Genomic DNA, 20,908 nt, shown 5'->3' on the forward strand with positions numbered 1-20,908 from the left:
ACTGGGTGCCAAAAACTTGCTTGCTACGAAATTAATTATAAGCAGGCATATTAAGGCTAGAATCCAGAGCCAAATAAAAAAAAAAGCAAAAGTAAATGTCAAGTTTCCGCTGTGACCGTAGACAGAGAAGTAAAGTTGTGACAGTGTGAAGTGAGAACTGACAGTTTAAACAAAAATAATCGAAAATAAAATTAATAATTTTTTAAAACATTAATTTTGGTGCTTTTTACATAACAACGTAAATTATCAAACCATTATAATGACGGCATATCTGAAGAAAGTTTTATCATTGTTGGCTTTCATGTTATCTTTTTATCTAAGCGTTGCGTTAGAGGTACTTAGAGTTTTCATTCAACTTTTTGAAAAAAAAAGGACTTTATTTAATCCCAGTGTCAATTTTAGATTCCAGAACAATTCCAAAAGTCGAACCACACCAATAATTGGGCGGTGTTGGTTGATACATCAAGGTTTTGGTTCAACTATCGGCATGTAGCGAACGTGCTGTCAATATACCGCAGTGTGAAGCGGTTAGGAATACCTGATAGCCAGATAATACTGATGATATCCGACGACATGGCCTGTAATCCTAGGAATCCCCGACCGGCGAATATTTTCAACAATGCCCTTGAACAAATAAATGTTTATGGCGATGACGTTGAAGTGGATTATAGGGGCTATGAGGTAGAAAATAAAATTATTTCATGCGGTTTTAGGCTGCAACTTCTTCTATGTGAAACGTGAACTGATATTAATCCTGCGCATAGTGTATTGGCATGATAAATTTCCATATAATCTATTGAGGCAGGTTTCATCACAATGTGCTCCTTCATAAGCAATTGTTTCCTTATAGTAAGGGATATTTACATCTGCGTCAAAGGTTCCTGCAGGTATAGAAAGCGATATTACATGTATTTGAAGGGACATGGTTCCAATAAGTCAGAGGTCCTTGCCAAGTATTGAATTGGTCCTCCAGAGCTTGGCTTACGTCCTTACCATTATTATAACAAAATAATTTATTGATTCCTCTTTAAATCTTTTTTGTAAATAAACATAACTATTAAACTTAAATCTATTTCAAAATTAGTTAATCTCTTAAATTTTGGAAGGTTTCAGTTGAAAACTTTGTGCGGCTTCTTACTGGCCGTGTGCCTCCAGACACACCAAGGTCTAAGCGTCTTCTTACTGATGAAGGGAGCAATATACTCATATACTTGACTGGACATGGTGGAGATGGTTTTCTTAAATTTCAAGACTCAGAAGAAGTAACAAGCCAGGAGCTTGCAGATGCGTTTGAGCAAATGTGGCAGAAAAGAAGGTATTGAAAAACTTTCATAATTAATTCTAGTACATTCCAAAATACCTTTGTCTAAATGATTAATAACTGTTACTTGGGACTGCATTTAATACAGATTTTATAAATTCTGACACCTTGTGTTCTCTAACTAAACTGGGATGTAGAATTTTTTCAAATTGATTTAACTGTTAAGCCCTATATATATATAATCCTATCAACCCATTATTGGCCAACTACAGAACAAGGGTCTCTTCCCACAATGAGAAGGGTTTAAAGGCTGTAGTCCACCATGCTGTAGATTGGTGGATATAGTGTATTTGTATGTATATACAAAAGGGTTAAATTTTAAACATTGCTGGCACTTTTCCAACCCTCTAAGATGCCGGTTTTCTGTGAACCAAACTCTTTGACAGACGTCTAGACATTGCATATGTTTGGCTAACTAAGAGAAACACAGCTTATTTTATAATAAAAGTAATTAAAGTGGGGACTTTTAAATAGTTGCTTAATTAATAATTGCATATCAATATGTAATTTGCTTTACTATGATTTTTTTCTTTTTCATTATTAATTAGTTTAATTTCCTGTATCCTTTGCTGACTACTTGAAACCCCTGCACATTTTCATTGTTAGGTCAATTTGTTCTCAGGTATAATGAGATTTTCTTCATCATTGACACATGCCAAGCATCTTCCATGTATGAAAAGTTCTATTCGCCAAACATACTTGCAACTGCCAGCAGTTTAGTGGGAGAGGATTCACTTTCTGTAAGTGTTCTACCATTCTAATATTTTTACAGTTTCATACCGGAAGACTGCCAATGGGACCATATCACTAAACTTCCATTGTCTGTCTATCCGTCCGCCACCCTCTGAGAGAAGAATTCTAATCAAAAATCATATCTACTAATTACTCTGCTGCTGTATGATGAAACTGTAAACAACTGTAAATTTTTATTTTGACCTTGTAATTATTCTTAGATTGTTATTTCGTTTTCAGCACCATGTTGATGCAGCTATAGGAGTGTATATTATTGATAGATACACCTATTATGTTTTAGACTTCTTGGAAAATGTTTATCCGGATAGTAAGAAGACAATGTCGGAATTTGTGAGTAATTTTTAAACCTAGCAGATGATATGAGGCATGCTATATGTAATATCTTTAAACTTCATGCATTCAAAATCTTGTCTTTTCTTTGTTATAATCATTTGTTTATTATTGCAGTTTGCAGTGTGTCCGAAAAGTGTCTGTATATCAACAGTTGGTGTTCGTAAAGATCTGTTTAAGAGAGATACGAGCAAAGTGCCTATAACAGACTTCTTTGGATCTGTTAGGGTGGTCATCATAACCACTGATCCCATTGATATTCAAGATGTACCAAAGCGAAAGAAGAAATTATCATTGTGAGTAGTCTGTCTAATTTGATCAGCTTACTTCCATAGCTGAAAGCATGATTATTTTGACATTTTTGATGTTTGATATGTCATATAGTCTGCTATTTTGAAATAACATATCTTCTTATTCCACCTGCCATCCACGTCAACATACTTTGCATCTCTCATATTCAGGTTTGTATTAAAAAAAAAACAGCCTTCAATTCAGAAAACATATCACAATATTCACTCGAATTCAAAGGTACTTATGGCAAAAGCCTCCTCAATCTTACGCTCTTATTAATAAACGTGACTGAAATTTGAATTAGTTATAATTTGAAGTACTGTATTCTATCACACCTTAAGTGACATGTTTCAAATGTCAAAGAGTCTATAAACACTATTTAACTATTCGGAAGTTATGCCACGTTTATTAATGTAGGGTTTTGCACCGCCTTTCCACTATTTGACATTCTAAAGGTAAACCACCTTTAAACTGTGACAAAAACTTCGCAGCTACTCCGACGTTATGCCTTTTATCCTCCCATTTCAACAAACATCTTATTTCCCGTTTCCTATACTTTGGATACCACATTGACTGATTTTTGCTTTACATTTCTATTGCACAGGCACAAGTTATATTACAATATTACTTACCTATATATTTTTGTATAATTTTAAATTATTTCCGTTTCGTTGCAGGAACAAAACCAAAGTATATGAAAAAAGGGAATACCTACCTCAGTTCCCTATGCATCTAGTCAAGACTACAGTATAAGTTATCTATTATTAGTCCTAATTGTAGAAAATAAAATAATAAAAAAGGTTAGTGCCATTTTACTTTGGTATTTTATTGTAATTACTAGTTGTACCCCGCGGTCTATAATTCGTTCGGTTACTTTGTTATTACATGAGGACAGGATGATATTTGGTGAAAAAATACGAATGTTCCTGTTACTCTTGGAATATTTTGTTTTCCAGGACTAAAAGTAGCATATGTTATTCTCCGTCCTTTCAACTAACTTTACGTCAAAAATCCAGTCAATTGGTGGCTTAGTTTGGGCTTGAAATAAGGACAAACAAACAAACAAACTTTCGCAGTTATCATATTAGTAATTTTAAATCACTTAAATTTTTATTACATATTGTAATATATCTTTAAATATTCAAAGAATATTGCATAGTGGGTTTGAATATTTTGATGAACGTTAGTGCCCCAAGGTGAATAAAGGAAATGGTAAGAAATAACGACCGCACCTGTAAACTGTGTTTCCTGCCACGTATAATTTGTGTACCTTCAAGGATAGAGTGAATAGGCTTTTTCTAGGCAAGCGTGCTCCAACCTAGACCTCATCATTGCTTTCTAAGGGGCATGATTGTCGTCAAACGCTGGCCTATCGTTAATAAAAAAAAAAAAAACAAAACGCAGCGTTGATAGTCTCCCGCGTAGGTAGACAGAACACATCAAATAACTCGCCAGTGGCTGTTAAACGCAATAGGTGTAAGACCGTGGGATTTGGAAAGGATGCATTCTAATTTTTAGAATGCATTGATCTCTAATAGCTATATGAAGAACTAAAAAGTTTATTAAAATGTATCATAATATAGTGGCGAGTAACTTATATTAAGCTATAACTAAAGGTAAGATGAAAAACCATTGTTTTATTTTGAATTAAACTCATATTTATTTACTATAAGTACTAAGAATAAAATTTTCATTAACATCATTTAACACAACCGATTCGATAGTATGGAATCAACACAATAGCAATAACACACACGCTCTCAAATTGATATGAGATCAAAATCTATATGACTATAGCACCATTTCAGTTACTATCTAGGCCATTCTTTTTGGTCTAACATTCTTTCCATAAAACTATTACAGTCAAAAACAACATGTACAGCGTGCAGCGTGTTTATCGAGTGCATTAGGGGAATACAACAAAGATAGTTACTGCTAGCTGTACTCACAATATAACCTGACCATTGAAATATTTGGAATATTCGAATGCTGAAATTGAATATACAATAAAAATATTTTTTGTTATTGTTTTACATACTGTTGCTGTTGACTGTACACTAAAGCCTATTCTACAAGCAACTGCATAGATGAATTAATTTTATTTTATTTTTTTATTCATCAACATGATTAAAGTGAAAATAATTTATACATATATTACGCATTCAATTTGCGATTGGCCGATTTATACGGTAGATTGTCGTAATAAAAACGGTCACTCGAAAGACTTTCGAGGTTTTAATATACTATTTACAATAATTTAATTTTTTTTTTTTTATTAATGTTCTGTAAGGCCACGGGAACGTAAAATTAATTAATTAATTTAATATTACAATTTAATTTATTACATATACATTTTTATACGTTTCTAACAGATTTGCAGACAAATTCCTTTTTTGTAAGCAATTAATAAATGCCTGTAAGAAAATCTCGTACCTAATATTAAAACCAAAAAAAAATTTAATTAAATTAATTATATAACTACATATTTGAATTAATTAAATGTCTTTTAGTCATCTAAATTGGTTTGGGACACAATGGTAGGTAAGTATATTAAATATATGAATAAATACTATGAATATTATAACGAATAAATTAGCTATAATAAGTGTAGTAGTATACCTAAAGTAATCATGTTATGAAATTAACCTATTGACTTTATTTTCGTAAAAGTATTTACGAAAAGATGGCAAAGATGCAACAATTTAATCTTATTAGTAAACGCATATATGACAAAAATAATTATTTAAAACTATTAAAATTAAGATATTTAACGGGAGAGGCTTATCTTTTTATAAATACATTCGAAAAGTTACCAAATACTGACTTACATGTTCATTAGTAGCAAGAAAAAAGGCAGATTAATATGTGAACATATAATAATATCTGAGTGAACATATAATTTGCTTCTGAGTATACTTCATATAGTATGGATTCTACATAATATATGTTAATATATATAAACAAACATTCTTAAGAAACATACTTAAGAAATATATATAAAAAAATAGACATAATATACCTACCTATGATAGCAGAGGATATAACATTAAAAAGTGGGGTGCCCACGAAATATAAATGTGAACATTAAAAGAAAAATAAAAGTGATTATATATTTCATGTAAATTCAAAGGTCAAAATGTATACATTAACAATGTACATATTATAAAATACTTATTTGTCATAATAAAAATAAAATAATAAAATCGGCACGGAACATAAATACAAATAATTTATAAATCATGCTTTTTATGACCATTATGTGCCATTATTTTTATGAGAAAATCTTGTCCTCCTAACAACTATAATAATATATAAACGACTAGGCACTGTAACTCACCAAAATGGTTTTGAGGTATAGTATCAGAAAAAAATATAATAATTATAATATAATTTATACATCATTGAATTCATTAAAATAGTTTATAAGCGGAATAAATAGACAGATAGTTAATTACAGATAAAAAAAAATATCCTATGGTTGTACTTACATGTTTGTATTTTATTATTGTTTTTGTATTTAAATAATAACTGATATTATTTATTCGGGGTGGTAACAATAAACTTGTACAGTCGCAGATCTGAATCTGCATCATAATACGCCCAGAAAAGTTATTTTACTACCTTCTGTGTATTAATCTGGTAAAATTATGATACATGATACATAATAATATATTATATAATACCGAATACACTATGATATCAGTAACTACTTTAATTCAACTTGAAATGCTGTCGACATGATAATTAGAAATGCAGAATTAATAATAAGGAATTATAATAAGTTTTAGCATCATAATATTTATTATAGATCGCGTCAGTTAAAAATACCTCACAGTCTTAACTGCGTAGTGGGCGAGTATATTCAATGAAGGTTATTATGGTATGTATATATGGATGCATCCATGCAACTTAATAGGTAGGCCAATAAAATGCAAGGATAGTTCAGTATTTATGTATCTATATAAGGTACCTATTGAAAATTAAGTTTTCTATAATTTTCCAAAATTATTGAGAAGCTGGAAAATTTACCTATCGATATACTTTTTAACAATTTAGTATTTTTACAGACAAATATGATTATTTGAATGCATGCATGCATGCGACCAATGCTTATCTTTGGCAAAAAACAAATGACATAAGATTCCTTCAGATACTTAAGGAAAAAGTATTTACATATACATATTATGTAAAATGATGTTTCTAGATTTTTTGACAGTTGTTAACGAGATAGCTGGTAACTTTCTCTATCAATATACTAACATTATTTTTTTAAATATACTTTATTGTTTACGCGTACAAATTGATTACGTAAAACAAACAATTATTAAACATGAAAAATATGGATTTTTATCAATATTTTCTTTGTATTGGTAGGTACTAATTTTGTACTTATTAATTCTGTGCTTTTGCGATTGCAACGTGTGGTTGTTTACTTTGCATACATAATAGCTTAGTATATAAATGATAGAGAAACAACTGACTATCATTTCGGGCTCACATTTATTTCTAAATTGATCCATTTTTAAATACAGATTACATATGCATTTGTATGGATTTATGTTTTCTTTCAGCTTAACTATTCAGTAACTTTTTTTAACAAAATGCTGTAAGCGATATAGAATTCGATAAATATCAACCCAGTCAACATTCACACAAATACTATCTATCAGTTCGTTACTAAGCTAACAGATTTCGTTTGTAAAGTACACGATAAATACAATTTTTGTTAGTATTTTTATAGAGTTGTATCTAAATATTATTATTTTATATTATAAATTTCAACCGTAATGTTATCACTCATAAGGGGTAAATACCGGAAAAGAAATAAGGGTGTTTTTTATTATTTTATATAATGAAAAATATAATGATAATGAGTATTTACTCATTTCAGTGTATCTCGGATTTTACTGGCTGTCCTATAAAAGAACCTAGACTAACAGATTGATTAGATATATCGCCGATAGGTTTTTTAGAACGTCATTTCTCTTTTTACGTGATGCCACTTTTACTGATATTCGAAATTTGAAAGGCAGTTAAATCAATAAAAATATATATTTGCAAATTATTTTCAAATATAGCTCATATTTGAAAATCATTTGAAACAAAAATTATATGTACTCGGGGATTTTTTTTGCAAAAATACACTAATTTTATTAATCGTATGTCCGTATTTGTGTTACACCCATTTCGTAAATGAACAGCGAGCAGCTGAAATTAAGCACGAATAAAAATGATTTGAATGATTTCTACACACAAGTGGCCAAAATTTAATTTTTTTTAAATAATTTACAAATAGTTTTATATTTTAACAGTGGCAAATATATTTATATCTTGCATAAATCGATTATTATTTACATCTATAAAATTGGTAATTTATCTCATTTTTTAAAAATGTTTTTTCGTATTTACCTAATGGTTATATTAGACAAGATGGTAACGATTTCGCTTAATATATAAAATATTAACTAACGTATTGCATATTGCACAATTACTTTTTTTCTATATTTACTTTGTAAACCTACAGATACGGAAGCACTAATAAATTTTTGTATCATATTAAAATAGAATATGTTGTAAAATATAGTATTTTCTAATACCCATATTGATTAATTTAGCTAGTAGATATATTATGGTACATAGATTATAACACTAAAACAACGATTGTTTCTATAACAATAAGTGCACGCACACAGGATGTCCCATCTTCCCATTCGAATCCCGCTGACCCCGTTAACGGGGACGCAGTCAAAGGGGGCAATGGAACTACGGAACACACAGCAGTTTTAAAATGTTATCTATTATTGAAATCACAAAACATTATACAACAAATAACTTATTTATAAACACAGTTTCAAATATTTTTCCTTTTGTACGCAATATTATTCAATAAATGCAAATCATGTATAACATATATTACAAAATTGAGTAAAGAGGTTATTGCGTCTGTGTGTAATCTAGTAGTCGAAAACCGAAAAGAAAAAGAATTATTTTACATATTATATATATATGGGTCATCTAAGGCCGCCTCTGTAACAAGTTAATTGTTTTTTTTTTTTACTTTATTTTATTAAATACATGTTACAAATTGGAACAATTTTATATTATTTGAATTACGATAATTGTAGTGTTTCAAGACATTGTAAAACTTCTGTGTGCCAACATTAAAATATTTACAAGTTTACATTAAAACATTTGGGCTTTACATTTTTACTACTACTAAATACTTATTTGAATTTAATTATCGAATGTTTTTTGTAACAACAATAGATTAGTTAACAAATTAAAATTACATAAATGACTTACTTTAATTATAAGGTACAAAGATCGCTGCGTTTGTGTTCAGGCGAAGCCTAATTTTTTCTGACTGCACATTGGCTTCGACACCCTGAGTAGGTAACTAGCTTATGTTATGGAGGATTAATAATAGGAGGTAATTAATGATATGAAGAAAATAATGTAATCATCCATAATTTTTTTAAATTTAAACTTGTAGCTTCACATGTTATTCTAAAAAAGGTAAAGAAGAATGCTCACTTGGGACCAACTTTCGACACGAGAGAGGCTTATCGCAGATGTTTTTGTCATATTTAAAATTTATTTGCATATTGGTTAATTCAATAACAGTAGCTTGACATTATAAATAGGTAACTATATTGCATTTGCAGGCGATGTTTTAACAAATGGAAAATTTACGTATCCGGACGTTACTAGTATGCCCAAACTTGATGGGTATCGTAGTCGAAATGAAAAATATATCAACTGACATTAAATATAAAAATTACATATTTTACTTATTGTGCCAAAAAACTATGTATTAACAAATGGGAAATTTACGTATCCGGACGTTACTAGTATGGCCAAACTTGATGGGTATCGTAGTGGAAATGAAAAACATATCAACTGACATTAAATATGAAAATTACATATTTTATTTAAAGTGTCAAAAAACTGGGACAAAAATCGTATGTGAAAACCTTTATAAAAATTCTTTAATATGAAAATTGATTTACTTCTTTCGAATACATAATAAATAAATAATTAATTTACTTTTGTTAATAACTGAAATTGATTAAGTTTATTTTCTATACTGACCTGTCGCCTAAGCAATGGGCAAGTATTTCGACTAAATGGATAAGCAACTTCCGCTTAAGCTTCAATAAAGTTGAATGCTCCAGTTACAATAGACAATGTTAAGTACAACACATATATGTACATTGAACGGCTACGGAATAAAACAAAACAGCGGAATAATGCAACAAAAACTACGCGTTGTCCGATAAAGGGACAAAAGTTATTTTTTGCTTGAAATATACTTATCCACGTAAGCTTAAAAATTACACTTGTTTACAGTTGTCCGACCTCTTACCATGTAACCACATTACTTAGTTTGTAAATAATAAAATGTTAAGATACCTAAAGTTCAAAACATACAAGAAACAAGAAGTTTAAGCCTAATAAATACAAGTCTTAAAAGCAGAAACAGCTATATGATTTTCTGACTTCTGTTTTACCCCGATTCTCTATTTTATTTTCTATTATTATTGAAAGCTTCTAATCTTTCTGAAAATTTGAGATTCAGATTTTTTATAATATCACTGAAGGCGTTAATGATAGGATAAATCGCGCTACTGTTGTGTTTTTAAATGTTATTAGGTATAGGTATGGTTTTTATTCATTTTAATTAGTTATTGACTAGCAGTATTATGTAAGTTTCGATTGATAAATTTTCCAAAGACTTTTATTTTTACTTTAAGACAAGTATTATAATAAAGCAAGTACTAAAAATACTCGTTACTTAATTCTGAGTAGGGATGTGTGTAAACATTCAATTAATTCATTGTAGGTAGGTCCTTACTTTTAATAAAAAAAGTTGGAGGTCTTTCGATTTTCAGAGAGAATGTTGTTTCCTTATATTACAAAATAAAATATTGGCGCTGATTCTGTAACACACAAATCTACTATACTAAAAAAGTAGCACTATTTTTAAATGTCAATTTAGTTTTGTATGCAACTATAGTTTTGTGTACAATAAAATAAGCATTATTGTTGCCAATTCTGTTGTACATAAAAACAATACTGAATTCACAAGTCGTAACAATAGTGTTACTTTTTTACCATGGCATTCAGCTCAAAGTAACGAATAAGATATAAGAATTAATTTAACTTTAAATGATAATCATTATTGACGTGACAACGTCTTATAAATTGGTTTGCCGGGTGACACTTCAAGAAACTGCGTTACGCTCCGCTCACGTTATGCGCTCACAATGAGAGCGAGTGAGAGGCACGCGTCCCTTCCACTCGGGCATGGTTAGCCCGCCTAAGAGCGAGAGAGACAGACATAAAAAGTGAAAGGCACGCGTCCCTTTGTAGTAAACGCTGTTTCATTGTACGCAAATGTATTGCAAGTTATTGTATGTATATTTGTATATAAATACGTATGTATCTTCTTCTTCTTCTTCTTCTGGGCAGTTTCCGCACGTAAGCGCTTCGCTTGTTGTACGTGAAATTTCCCAATGTTGCTCGCTACTCCAGCCATCCAAGCTCGTTCCAGAATCCCAGCATGCCGCCCAGGTTGCTAAGGATTTCTGGGATAGTGGCTGGTGATCCCAGGTAGATCTCGCGTTGCTCTGTCACGCCCGTGCACTCCAGCATCACGTGCGTAGGTGTTTCATTCTTCTCCATGCATGCTCTGCAAAGAGGACTGTCGGTGACACCTATAATGGAAAGATGTCTGTTTAAGGAGCTATGTCCTGTTATGAGTCCCACCACCTTCCTAAGTTTGCTTCTATCCAGGCGGAGTAGTTTGTTAGTTAGGTGTTGGTTTAGGTTAGGGAAAGCTATTTTGGTTTGTTTGCAATCTTTTGCATTGGCCCAAAGTAGGGAATGCTCCCTATGTGTTTGTTCATGTAGCCATGTTTTGTACTCACTGAAAGGAATCGGTACGATCGGTTCTGGTCCTACTACCTTCAGTGTTGTGGCTTGGCGAGCTAGTGAGTCCGCCACTTCGTTGCCTGGGTTCCCGTCATGCCCTTTGACCCACCTTAGGGTGATGTCATTAGAGGCAGCGAGTGTTTCCAGGGCGTTGTGGCAGTCGTATATGAGATTAGAGGTTGTGCTGCTGCTGGCCAGGGAACGGAGAACCGTTTGGCTGTCAGAGTTTATGATTATTTTATTGTTCATTACCTTTCTGTTTGTCATCGCTATGGCTGCAGTGGTGATGCCGACGCACTCTGCTTGGAAGACAGAATTGTTCTTACCAAGTGGGTAGCTGATCCTCATGTTTAGCTCCGGGCATACTATACCGGATCCTGTGCCTGTTTTGCTTTTGGAACCGTCCGTGTATACTTCGATGGTGTTTTGTTCTGTTTTACTACTTTGTTCTTTTCCTATGTTTATTTTGTATTGCCTGTCAAATATGTAGCGTTTGCTAATTTTGTCGCATTTCCACTCTAGTTGTGGTTGTCTTTTGTACGCCTCTTCCAGGATTTTGGTGTGTGCTGTGCTGGTGTTCTTCCAGAGTCCTGAGGCTTTGAGTCTCAGGGCTGCAAGTGTAGCCTCCTTTTTGATATATAAGTGGAGCGGCGGGATGTCCAGTATGGTTTCAAGCGCCGTTGTTGGTGTCGTGCTCATGCCGCCAGTGATGGCTAGGCACGCTTGTCGTTGAAGTTTTTGTAGTTCTAGCTGGGTGGTTATGAGTTCTGTTCTTGGCCACCATATGAGTGCAGCATATGCCAGAGTACTCCTTACTACTGCTAGGTAAAGCCAGTTCATTATTTTAGGTTTTAGTCCCCAAGTTTTACCTAGCATGCGTTTACATTGGTGTAGTATAATAGTTGCTTTGTTTGTTTTGTCTTCTATGTGTCTTTTCCAGCTGAGCTTACTGTCCAAGGTGACTCCTAGGTATTTTATATATGGTATTATGGTATAAATACGTATGTATGTGTAAAGGTAAAAATAAAATTTTGTTAATATGAAATTCAGTGCGAGATTCTTTGTATAAATTAATGTTTTAAATATAATTCTTTGTATAAATAAATGTTTTAAATTGTTACTATTATTTCATCCTTCTTCCTACTATACGAATGAATATTCACATTAAAATTATTTTACCACTCAAAGTCGTTGTCACGTAAAACTTTCGCCCGTATACCGACTTTACAGGCAACCAATTTTTTTTTTTTAACCGGTTTTTTGTGAATAATGAATAATAATGAATTTATCAACATTTATCTATTTTATCATAATTCTGAGGATTAAAAGTTTCCTGTAGGAGCATAAACATAGCGGCAGTAAATATTTTTCAAGAAGAGGTTATCCTGCGGGACAACTTACAAAGGTACCAAAAGGGACACAAATTCTGAAATAACATTACTGAAATTAAAAAAGCTCAGCCTAAATTACAAATCGGGAAATCTTTTGTCTCTTTATCGTATCGCTTATTATTCCCTGATACTAAGGGCGTATTGCGACAATATATTTCAACGGAGTTTAAAACGCTAAGTTACTGAAAATGCGTTGATTATCGTTGTACATGTAACATGTATATGTTTTTGTTGATATTACAATAACTTGATATCCATAAGTTTTTTAGATAATTGTAATTATATTAAATTTTAGGATATAAAGTAGGTTAGTAGCAATGGCTTGCATAGAGGGTATGCACAGGGTATGCAGATGATACAAAATGAATAAAATATAATACACAAAATGAATAAGTTATAAATACTTAAGAGTAAGCTTTTTATAACTTTTACAATGCCTATCTTTAAGTTTTTTTAACTCGTACTGGAGATTTTTTTCATTTTATATCATCTGAATACCTTCTATGCACGCCACTGGTCTTAGTAGGTATATATAATTTTAATTCAAACATGTTTAGGGACGATAGTAACAATACGTTTCTGGCCTAGAGCATGACCTTGTTTCAGAAATGACAAATCAGTTCTTTAATAATACGTCTTTGACCTCGAACTTTTTATGACCTGATTTTTGCACTGCAACGTAGAGCGCACACTTCAGAAAGGGCCACTTCTTCATCATGTCTGAGTATGTCAATGCTGAATCGGATTTTTAAACTTAATATTTATGATTTTCATTATCAACTACGGCACAGATACAATTGTGAAATAAAACCGATTGACAGCTAATCCGAACGATTAATATGCTAATTAGAAAATTTGGTGTTCATACTTATGAACTAGCTTTACAATTTAACGGGTAGCGGGCATCTTCAGTGAATGGTTAATATCTATACGCATTTAGGTATAACGATCAATGATTAATTATAAAGTATATGTTATATTAACTATCCATGGACAACCTTACACAATAGCATTTAAGTTGATGAAGCTAAAAAAAAATGCTACAAGAAGCGTGTTTATTACGTATAAAACACACCTAACGTATGTAGCGACGCTATGAAAGCAACTAAACATATTAATATTCGTATATCGATAAAATTTCGACTAACGTAACTTTCGATAAAATTCAATCTGTAACAACCAGCCCTTAGGGTATTTTTTTGTCAAGTTACCATGATAAAGTTACACAATAGCAACGGATCGATAAAGTGGCCATTATAATATTCCCTTGCAATCAGTCTTTCCGATATTTTGTTCGTCATCAATCAAGCTTGTCGCGCTTTTGTGGCGTATAAAATAAAGCATTCATAATGCGGAGGTCTCGTCGTTCATCCGTGGTTGCTGTCGTCCTTTTGTATTATTTCGTAATAGTTGTCTATGGTGTAGTTGAATAGCTGCAAATCGTACCTAAAAGAAATAAATAGAATTAATAAATTTAGAAAACAATTATATCAGGACATTTTATGGTCTATGGTTTGGAATGTAGGTTTGGCTTTCCACTATTGCTGTCCTGTTTCTATAAGCCTAAGGCCTGTGAATCAGTTCCATGTGCCTATAATTACACCGGCAACTACGCCTTTCAGACCGGAAAACAGCAATGTCAAGTTTATGTCACAGCCTGATGGTTCTTACAGCTTATAAGTACTCTCATGTCTCTCTTAATCGTTTTTTCTCCTTCTAACTGACAATATAGTTTTGTATTCGCAAGTTGTGGCAGTCTTTCAGTGGGTCTACGATATTACATTTATATGTTTTTTTCTCATTTTTTGTTTAGTTTTTAAGAGTTGTTGTTGTAACCTGTTGATTGTCCCTTAAATAAATAAAATTAAATAAATAAATAAACAGCAATGCTATTTAGCGGCATTAATAGGCAAGTACTTAGTACATCGGAGAGGGCTCTGTCACTAAGAGGTCTACTACTCTCCTCCCACAATAAGAAGGGTTTGGGGTGTGCAGTCCGCCATGATAGCCCAATGCATATTGGTGGACTTAAGACGGCTTTGAGAACATTATGAAGAACTGTTATATATGCAGGTCAAGATGTTTGTATTCACCGATAAAGCAAGTGCGTTTTAATTACTCTCCTTGTTTACTCAGTGAAACAGTTATTAAACCCCGTCATATTCCTGCGGGTGTCGTACGAGGTGACTCAGCGAATTTAACAGATCTCTGGCAGGAACGTCCTAATGCCAACCCATTTGCCCAGTGTGGTAGGCAAATCCTCGGGAGAGTCCTGTAGTCTAGCAGTGGATTTTTATAGGCTATAGATGAATGTTTACTCAGACTGTTATGAACTTTAAAAAGCTTTACTTACTTGTATAAGTTGTACAGGCCGTCGAGTTGCGATTTCCTTAGACGCGAGTACAAATGGTTGATGTTGTGCAAAGTGTTCGTCCCTTTACCGCTGTTCCTCCACTCCGGCTTTATGACCTCGTGGAGCCGCGCCATTTGTATCAGGAACCTTTGGTCTTCCTGAAAGTCAATACAAATACTTATTATTAAACTATCTATACCTACTAGAATAAGAAGTAGCCTGTCTTACTCTCCGTCGTTTCATCTTTGCGAAAAATCAATTTGGTTGTTTAGTTAGGGTGTGAACGAAAGACAAACAAACAAACACACTTTCGCATTGATAATATTATAAGTCAGTAGTAAACTAGTCAGCAGCGAGGATTTGAATTACGCGTCGACCGCCTTCATGACAGACGCATTTCTTAAACCATTATCATTATAAATTAGACCAAGTTTTTACAGGTAATTACGGCCAGTAAGGCGTAAAATAACAGGTAACTACAAGATGGGTACTTATAAATAAAATAAATAAATATACACGCAACGCCATCTAGCCCCAAAATAAGCGTAGCTTGTGTTATGGGTACTAAGATGACTGATGAATATTTTTTTATGTATAATATACATAAATATTTATTATATACATATAAACTCCCAGACACTGATAAACATTCATGTTCATCACACAAACAATTTCCAGTCGTGGGAATCAAACCCACGGCCTTGGACTCAGATAGCAGGGTCGCTGCCCACTGCGCCAATCGGCCGTCAAAACGACGTCAAACGACTTATAGTCCAAAAATAAAAATTGCCGAGCATAAGAAACGACTAACGAAGCAATGAAAAGCTGTGTAGGAAATTTTTTGGTGGCTTTTCAAAGGCACTCATTCATTGACCTCCAATAATATTTGGCAGCCTATTGGCGCAGTGGGCAGCAACCGTGATTTCTGAGTCCAAGGCCGTGGATTCGATTCCCACATCTGGAAAATGTTTGTGTAATGAACATGAATGTTTTTCAGTGTCTGGATGTTTAGCTGTAGGTATATGATAAGTATTTATGTATATTATAATTATAAAAATATTCGTCAGCTATCTGAGTACCCATCACACAAGTTATGCTTACTTTGGGGCTAGATGGCGATGTATGATATGATATTGTCGTATATTTATTATTTATTAATTTATTTATTGAAGTCTGTGTTTATTGAAAATGTGTTTTGCATTTGTTTGAACTTGATATAAAGGAAGGGACTGAAAATACTCGACTATTGTAGCGTGTGTGACATGCCATGATATAATTTGCACATATTAATAATTAATTGCACTCCTTGTATGCAATCGTGATACTAATTGAATGTTGTAATGCATTACAATCCATTTCGTTCCATTTTATTCCATTTACTTTCAATGCAGGGCCTGTGTAATTTGACGTAATTGCACTTTAAATACATATTTCAACGTTGTGAGCATGCAACTGATAAAAAAATTAGGAACCAGACCGTGTCAAGTAAGTACCTATTATAAAATGCATATCTGAACATGTGTAAATACTGAAGGTAGAGAATATGCGGTGGTAAGAAGATGTCATACGCGCATGCCAAATAAGAGTGTTTGTATACTCATTGCCTATTTCCTTATACTTTGCGTTATTAAGGTTGCGCTGCCCATACAAAAAGAAATCAATACTTACACTACACTACTTTACTATATTATATCTTGATCTATTTGTAAGTTCACGCAAGCTTCTAGACCCTAAATTTATTTATATAAGTATACATGATAAAGGTCTCGGACAGCTCTGACTAACGAAAAGGCTCAGAGTCGCACATCAGGCGATTAAGAAATTAGGTGATCCGTAGAAGTACCAGAGTCGCAAAGCTGAATTGGCAATGGGCGAGACAAATTGCTTGGAGAACCAATGGATATTCGGACCCTGCGCTGGACGCCAAAACAGACGTCCAAAACCTTGGAATTTAGAACTCCCTACAAAAGATCTTTGTTAAAAAATTTTTTTTGAAATCTTTATTTTTTTGGGGACTTTTATCCTCGAAGACATGCCAGCCCCATCGTAAACTACACAGTGAGATCCTTAAGATTAAACAAAATAAGAAACAAACATTATAACGAATACTAAAATACTATTGTATGATTCAAGGATGAGCCGAAGCAACTAAGTCATAGAAGTCCATCGCGATCGCTGATGTTGGGCTACTCAGGGCACTTTGCGCAATATTTGTTAAGATGATGAAACCTCTTTCGCCCATAAAATTCCGCGTCTCGCGGTGTACATTCAATATAAAACAAATAATTTTTGAAGCGCGTTTATTTAAAATAATTTCATCGGCTACCTCACTCTTAATAATTTATCTACTATACTTGATTACTTACCTGAAGCTAAAAACTTCAGCGCCAATCGACAGTAAAGTTTTAATTGACGCTTAGTTTTAAAAAGTCGCAAAGGAAATTCAAGACGTTGCTCGGCGCAGTCATCAACTTTTAGTTTGACGTCAAAGACTCAAAGCTAAAGTTTTTTATTGTAAGATGCGCGGACGAACTCTAAGCGAGGGTGGATTTCTCATTTATTATTCGTAGGTATTTTTCTCAACACTCTGTTGACCGTTAATGGTGAGTATGTTGAATCACCTGTCTTGGGGTTCGATTCCCAGATTTTTGGTACCCACCATATAACATGGAGAATTCTATAAACCGTAGATCCTTGATAATATCACTATCACGTGATAATGATCGTTAAACCCCGCCAACCAGTATTCGAGCTGCGAGGCGGGTTATCCCCTTTAACCCTCTCTCCTATAAGGTCCACCAGTGTGATTTTAATAGGACTAGGTGACTTTTCCTGAAAGTCCCAGGTTATGTTAGCCTGACCGAAGATAAATCACGTTCTTGGCTCTAAGGAATAAGATGAACTTCCCACCAAGTCTTCTTAGAAGAAAGTACCTACATTGAGCTAAAAAAAACCGGCCAAGTGCGAGTCGCGTACCATTGTGCATAAACTGCATAAAAAATCATGGCTGTTATTTTTTTAGTTATATGGAAGCCCCCCTAAGTAACTGTTTTTTTTCTATATTTATCGTTAAAGCGGAATCAGTCTAACTATCACGGTTCATGAGATCTACATCACCCTGGTGATAGACGGATCGACAGACTAATGGACAGCGGAGTCTTAGTTATAAGGGTCTCATTTTACCTTTTGGGTATAACGAATTCTTAAAAGAGAGAACGCTAAATCGACTTTTCCAATGCAATGCATCATGCCCGGGCCTCACAAAGAAGATTCCTAGGCATACATACATTAACCATTCGCCGATCGATTCACTAGGCAAGTGACATAACCTAACTTGTCTATGATTCAACAATAATTGTGTTTCATATTTTTAATTTTTCGTATGGATTTAAGATTATTAATAAAAAGCGAATTTATATTTTTTTCATCTGTCAAGTGCCAGTTTTCGATTTCCCTAAACATTGTGCACCGCCGTATCTGTGTCGTAACTTTATATGGCGCCTCTACGTTAACGTCGTTAGTCTTCATCTACGAGTTGGTACAGGGCTTGTTTCCTCTACGCATCACCCAAATGTTAGGCACCCGATTTTAAGCGTTTTCTAGGTTTAGTGAAAACGGGCATAATTTACGACAAAATAACGTTAGTAAATAAGGTATTTGCACTTACGTCCAGTGTTTCAAACTTGAGAATGACGTCAAAGTTGAACTTGCAAGGTGTGCAGAAGTCCGAATAAGGAGTCCAGTGCATATCCAGCGATCGCTTGACCCTGGCTTCGTCCAGCACGTAGGAGACGAACTCTTCGAATACGGGGTACCTCTCCGTTGGCACCGGTTTAGTTCCTGCCTGTGGGTATTGAAGGTATTAGTATAAACGAACTCTTATTTTGCATGCACGAATGACGCATTTTGCATCCTCGCATATTCTTTAAGAGATTCGCAAAAGAACCAAAGTCACTGACATAGCCCAAACCACCAGGAAGTTGAAATGGCGAGAGGCATGCCATGCTTGTGGTAGGTTCGATGGCCGTAGGTAAAGTTCTAGAGTGGAGACCGTGAACAAGCAAGCGTAGTTCATTGTCACGGGATGAATTTTTAATAATTATATTTAAATACAGCTGTCCGCGTTAACTATCCTAAACATACATCACATCCTTGAACATCATATGCCTGGGGGGGCAGTGGAACTTGAAAAAAAGTCGTCCCGTTGCCTCCTTTAACGGGGGTAACGAGAATTGACAAAGGGGGCAACGAGGCGACTGACAAACGCGACAGTGCACTTAAAGAAAATTATAATCAGAAGAAATAGGCACGGAAAATTAGTAGTTAAAACCACGACTCTCGTCAACGAAAACAACTGTATGAGAAATTAAAAGTCACTTACTTTTCTGTACTTCTTTATTATCCTACGCCCCATCTGGTCATGAAAGGACTTGGGCCATGCATGGACGATTTTGTCGTTGTATGCCGACGCTAGCCTTTCCAACGGGTGTCTCACAATAAGAAACGTGATCGAGTCACCTTGCGCCTTTCTAATCATTTCTACTGTGGGTCGCGCGTATTTCTTCCTGGCTAGTTCTAGAGGCACTTCCTTCGTTCTGTCTAAGAACGCGGCGGTGTAGTTTGCCATTAAGTTGAAGTTGTACATCCAAGATGTTGATGCCGCTTTAAATATGTTGCACCTGTTAGAAAAAAAAAATATACTACGACCATTCGACACATACATACGACACGTCGCCATCTAGCCCAAAACTAAGCGTAGCTAGTGTTCTGGATACTTAGATGAATAATATACATAAATACTTATAATATACATATAAACACCCAGACACTTAAAAACATTCATGTTCATCACACAAACATTTTCCAGTTGTGGGAATCGAACCCACGGCCTTGGGCTCAGGAGAGCAGGGTCGCTGCCCACTGCCCCAATCGGCCGTCTAAAGCAAATAAAAAGCAAGCATGTTTTAAATATCGACTAGTTGAATCCGGCTTTTTAATTGCCTAAGCACTCCTGTATATTACTTGATAGGGGTGCTTTTACTTGCGACGTTGTGTGTGTAACAAACTTTAAATCAACTACAACTGCTTTCAAATTTTGCAACACTACCTAGAATTTTAATATACATATTATATAGATGCTCATATATCTACTATGTAATGTCACATTTTGGCATCCGCAGCCATCGATTGATTCAGTTGGTTTGCGGAGATCAAACAGGAATGGTTCTTGGTAAAAATTGACTGCAACTACAATTATCAGGCACTAACCCGATATCAACAACTGCGTCGTTGGTCTAGTGATTGGCATGTTTGGTAAGATACTACAGCCGTAGTTTAAATCCCAGATAAAAAAAAATATTATTACTGTAAACGCTAATGGCTGGAGCCTTCCTTTAAGGATAGTAGATCAAATCAAAATTACCAACCAAAATACCCACAGGAAACCTATTATATGAAATGAAATAGTAAGGGATTTGGAAATTGGCGTTGTTTTAATCCCAGTTTCCATGACTTGAAGAGCACACTAAGATATGG

The 20,908-nt window shown here is 33.9% G+C and overlaps 3 protein-coding genes across 5 annotated transcripts in view; 1 reads left to right on the forward strand and 2 right to left on the reverse strand.

Annotated features, from left to right (window-relative positions):
- Positions 1–152: 152 nt before the first annotated feature.
- LOC120633159 (putative GPI-anchor transamidase) lies at positions 153–3,510 on the forward strand. The gene is made up of 7 exons (XM_039903288.1): positions 153–334; positions 403–681; positions 1,107–1,315; positions 1,944–2,061; positions 2,294–2,404; positions 2,522–2,700; positions 3,373–3,510. The coding sequence occupies exons 1-7, from the start codon at positions 260–262 to the stop codon at positions 3,446–3,448; spliced, it is 1,047 nt and encodes a 348-aa protein (XP_039759222.1). The 5' UTR covers positions 153–259; the 3' UTR covers positions 3,449–3,510.
- Positions 3,511–7,848: 4,338 nt separating this feature from the next.
- On the reverse strand, positions 7,849–12,469 carry LOC120633436. The gene is made up of 2 exons (XM_039903643.1): positions 11,739–12,469; positions 7,849–7,903 (listed from the first exon to the last, which is right to left on the reverse strand). Exons 1-2 carry the CDS (start codon positions 12,467–12,469, stop codon positions 7,849–7,851), a joined length of 786 nt encoding a protein of 261 aa, XP_039759577.1.
- A 1,048-nt stretch (positions 12,470–13,517) lies between these two features.
- Positions 13,518–20,908, reverse strand: part of LOC120633355 (carbohydrate sulfotransferase 11) — a 63,258-nt gene continuing 55,867 nt past the window's right edge. For all 3 annotated transcript variants that reach the window (XM_039903553.1, XM_039903555.1, XM_039903554.1), the window contains 4 exons: positions 19,755–20,052; positions 19,041–19,217; positions 15,374–15,531; positions 13,518–14,466 (listed from right to left, as the gene is read on the reverse strand). In XM_039903553.1, coding sequence (XP_039759487.1) covers positions 14,388–14,466; positions 15,374–15,531; positions 19,041–19,217; positions 19,755–20,052 — 712 coding nt within the window. In that variant the 3' untranslated portion in view covers positions 13,518–14,387. The remainder of the gene's footprint in view (positions 14,467–15,373; positions 15,532–19,040; positions 19,218–19,754; positions 20,053–20,908) is intronic.

Source organism: Pararge aegeria, chromosome 21 (genome assembly GCF_905163445.1).
Source record: "Pararge aegeria chromosome 21, ilParAegt1.1, whole genome shotgun sequence".
Classification (NCBI taxonomy): domain Eukaryota; kingdom Metazoa; phylum Arthropoda; class Insecta; order Lepidoptera; family Nymphalidae; genus Pararge; species Pararge aegeria.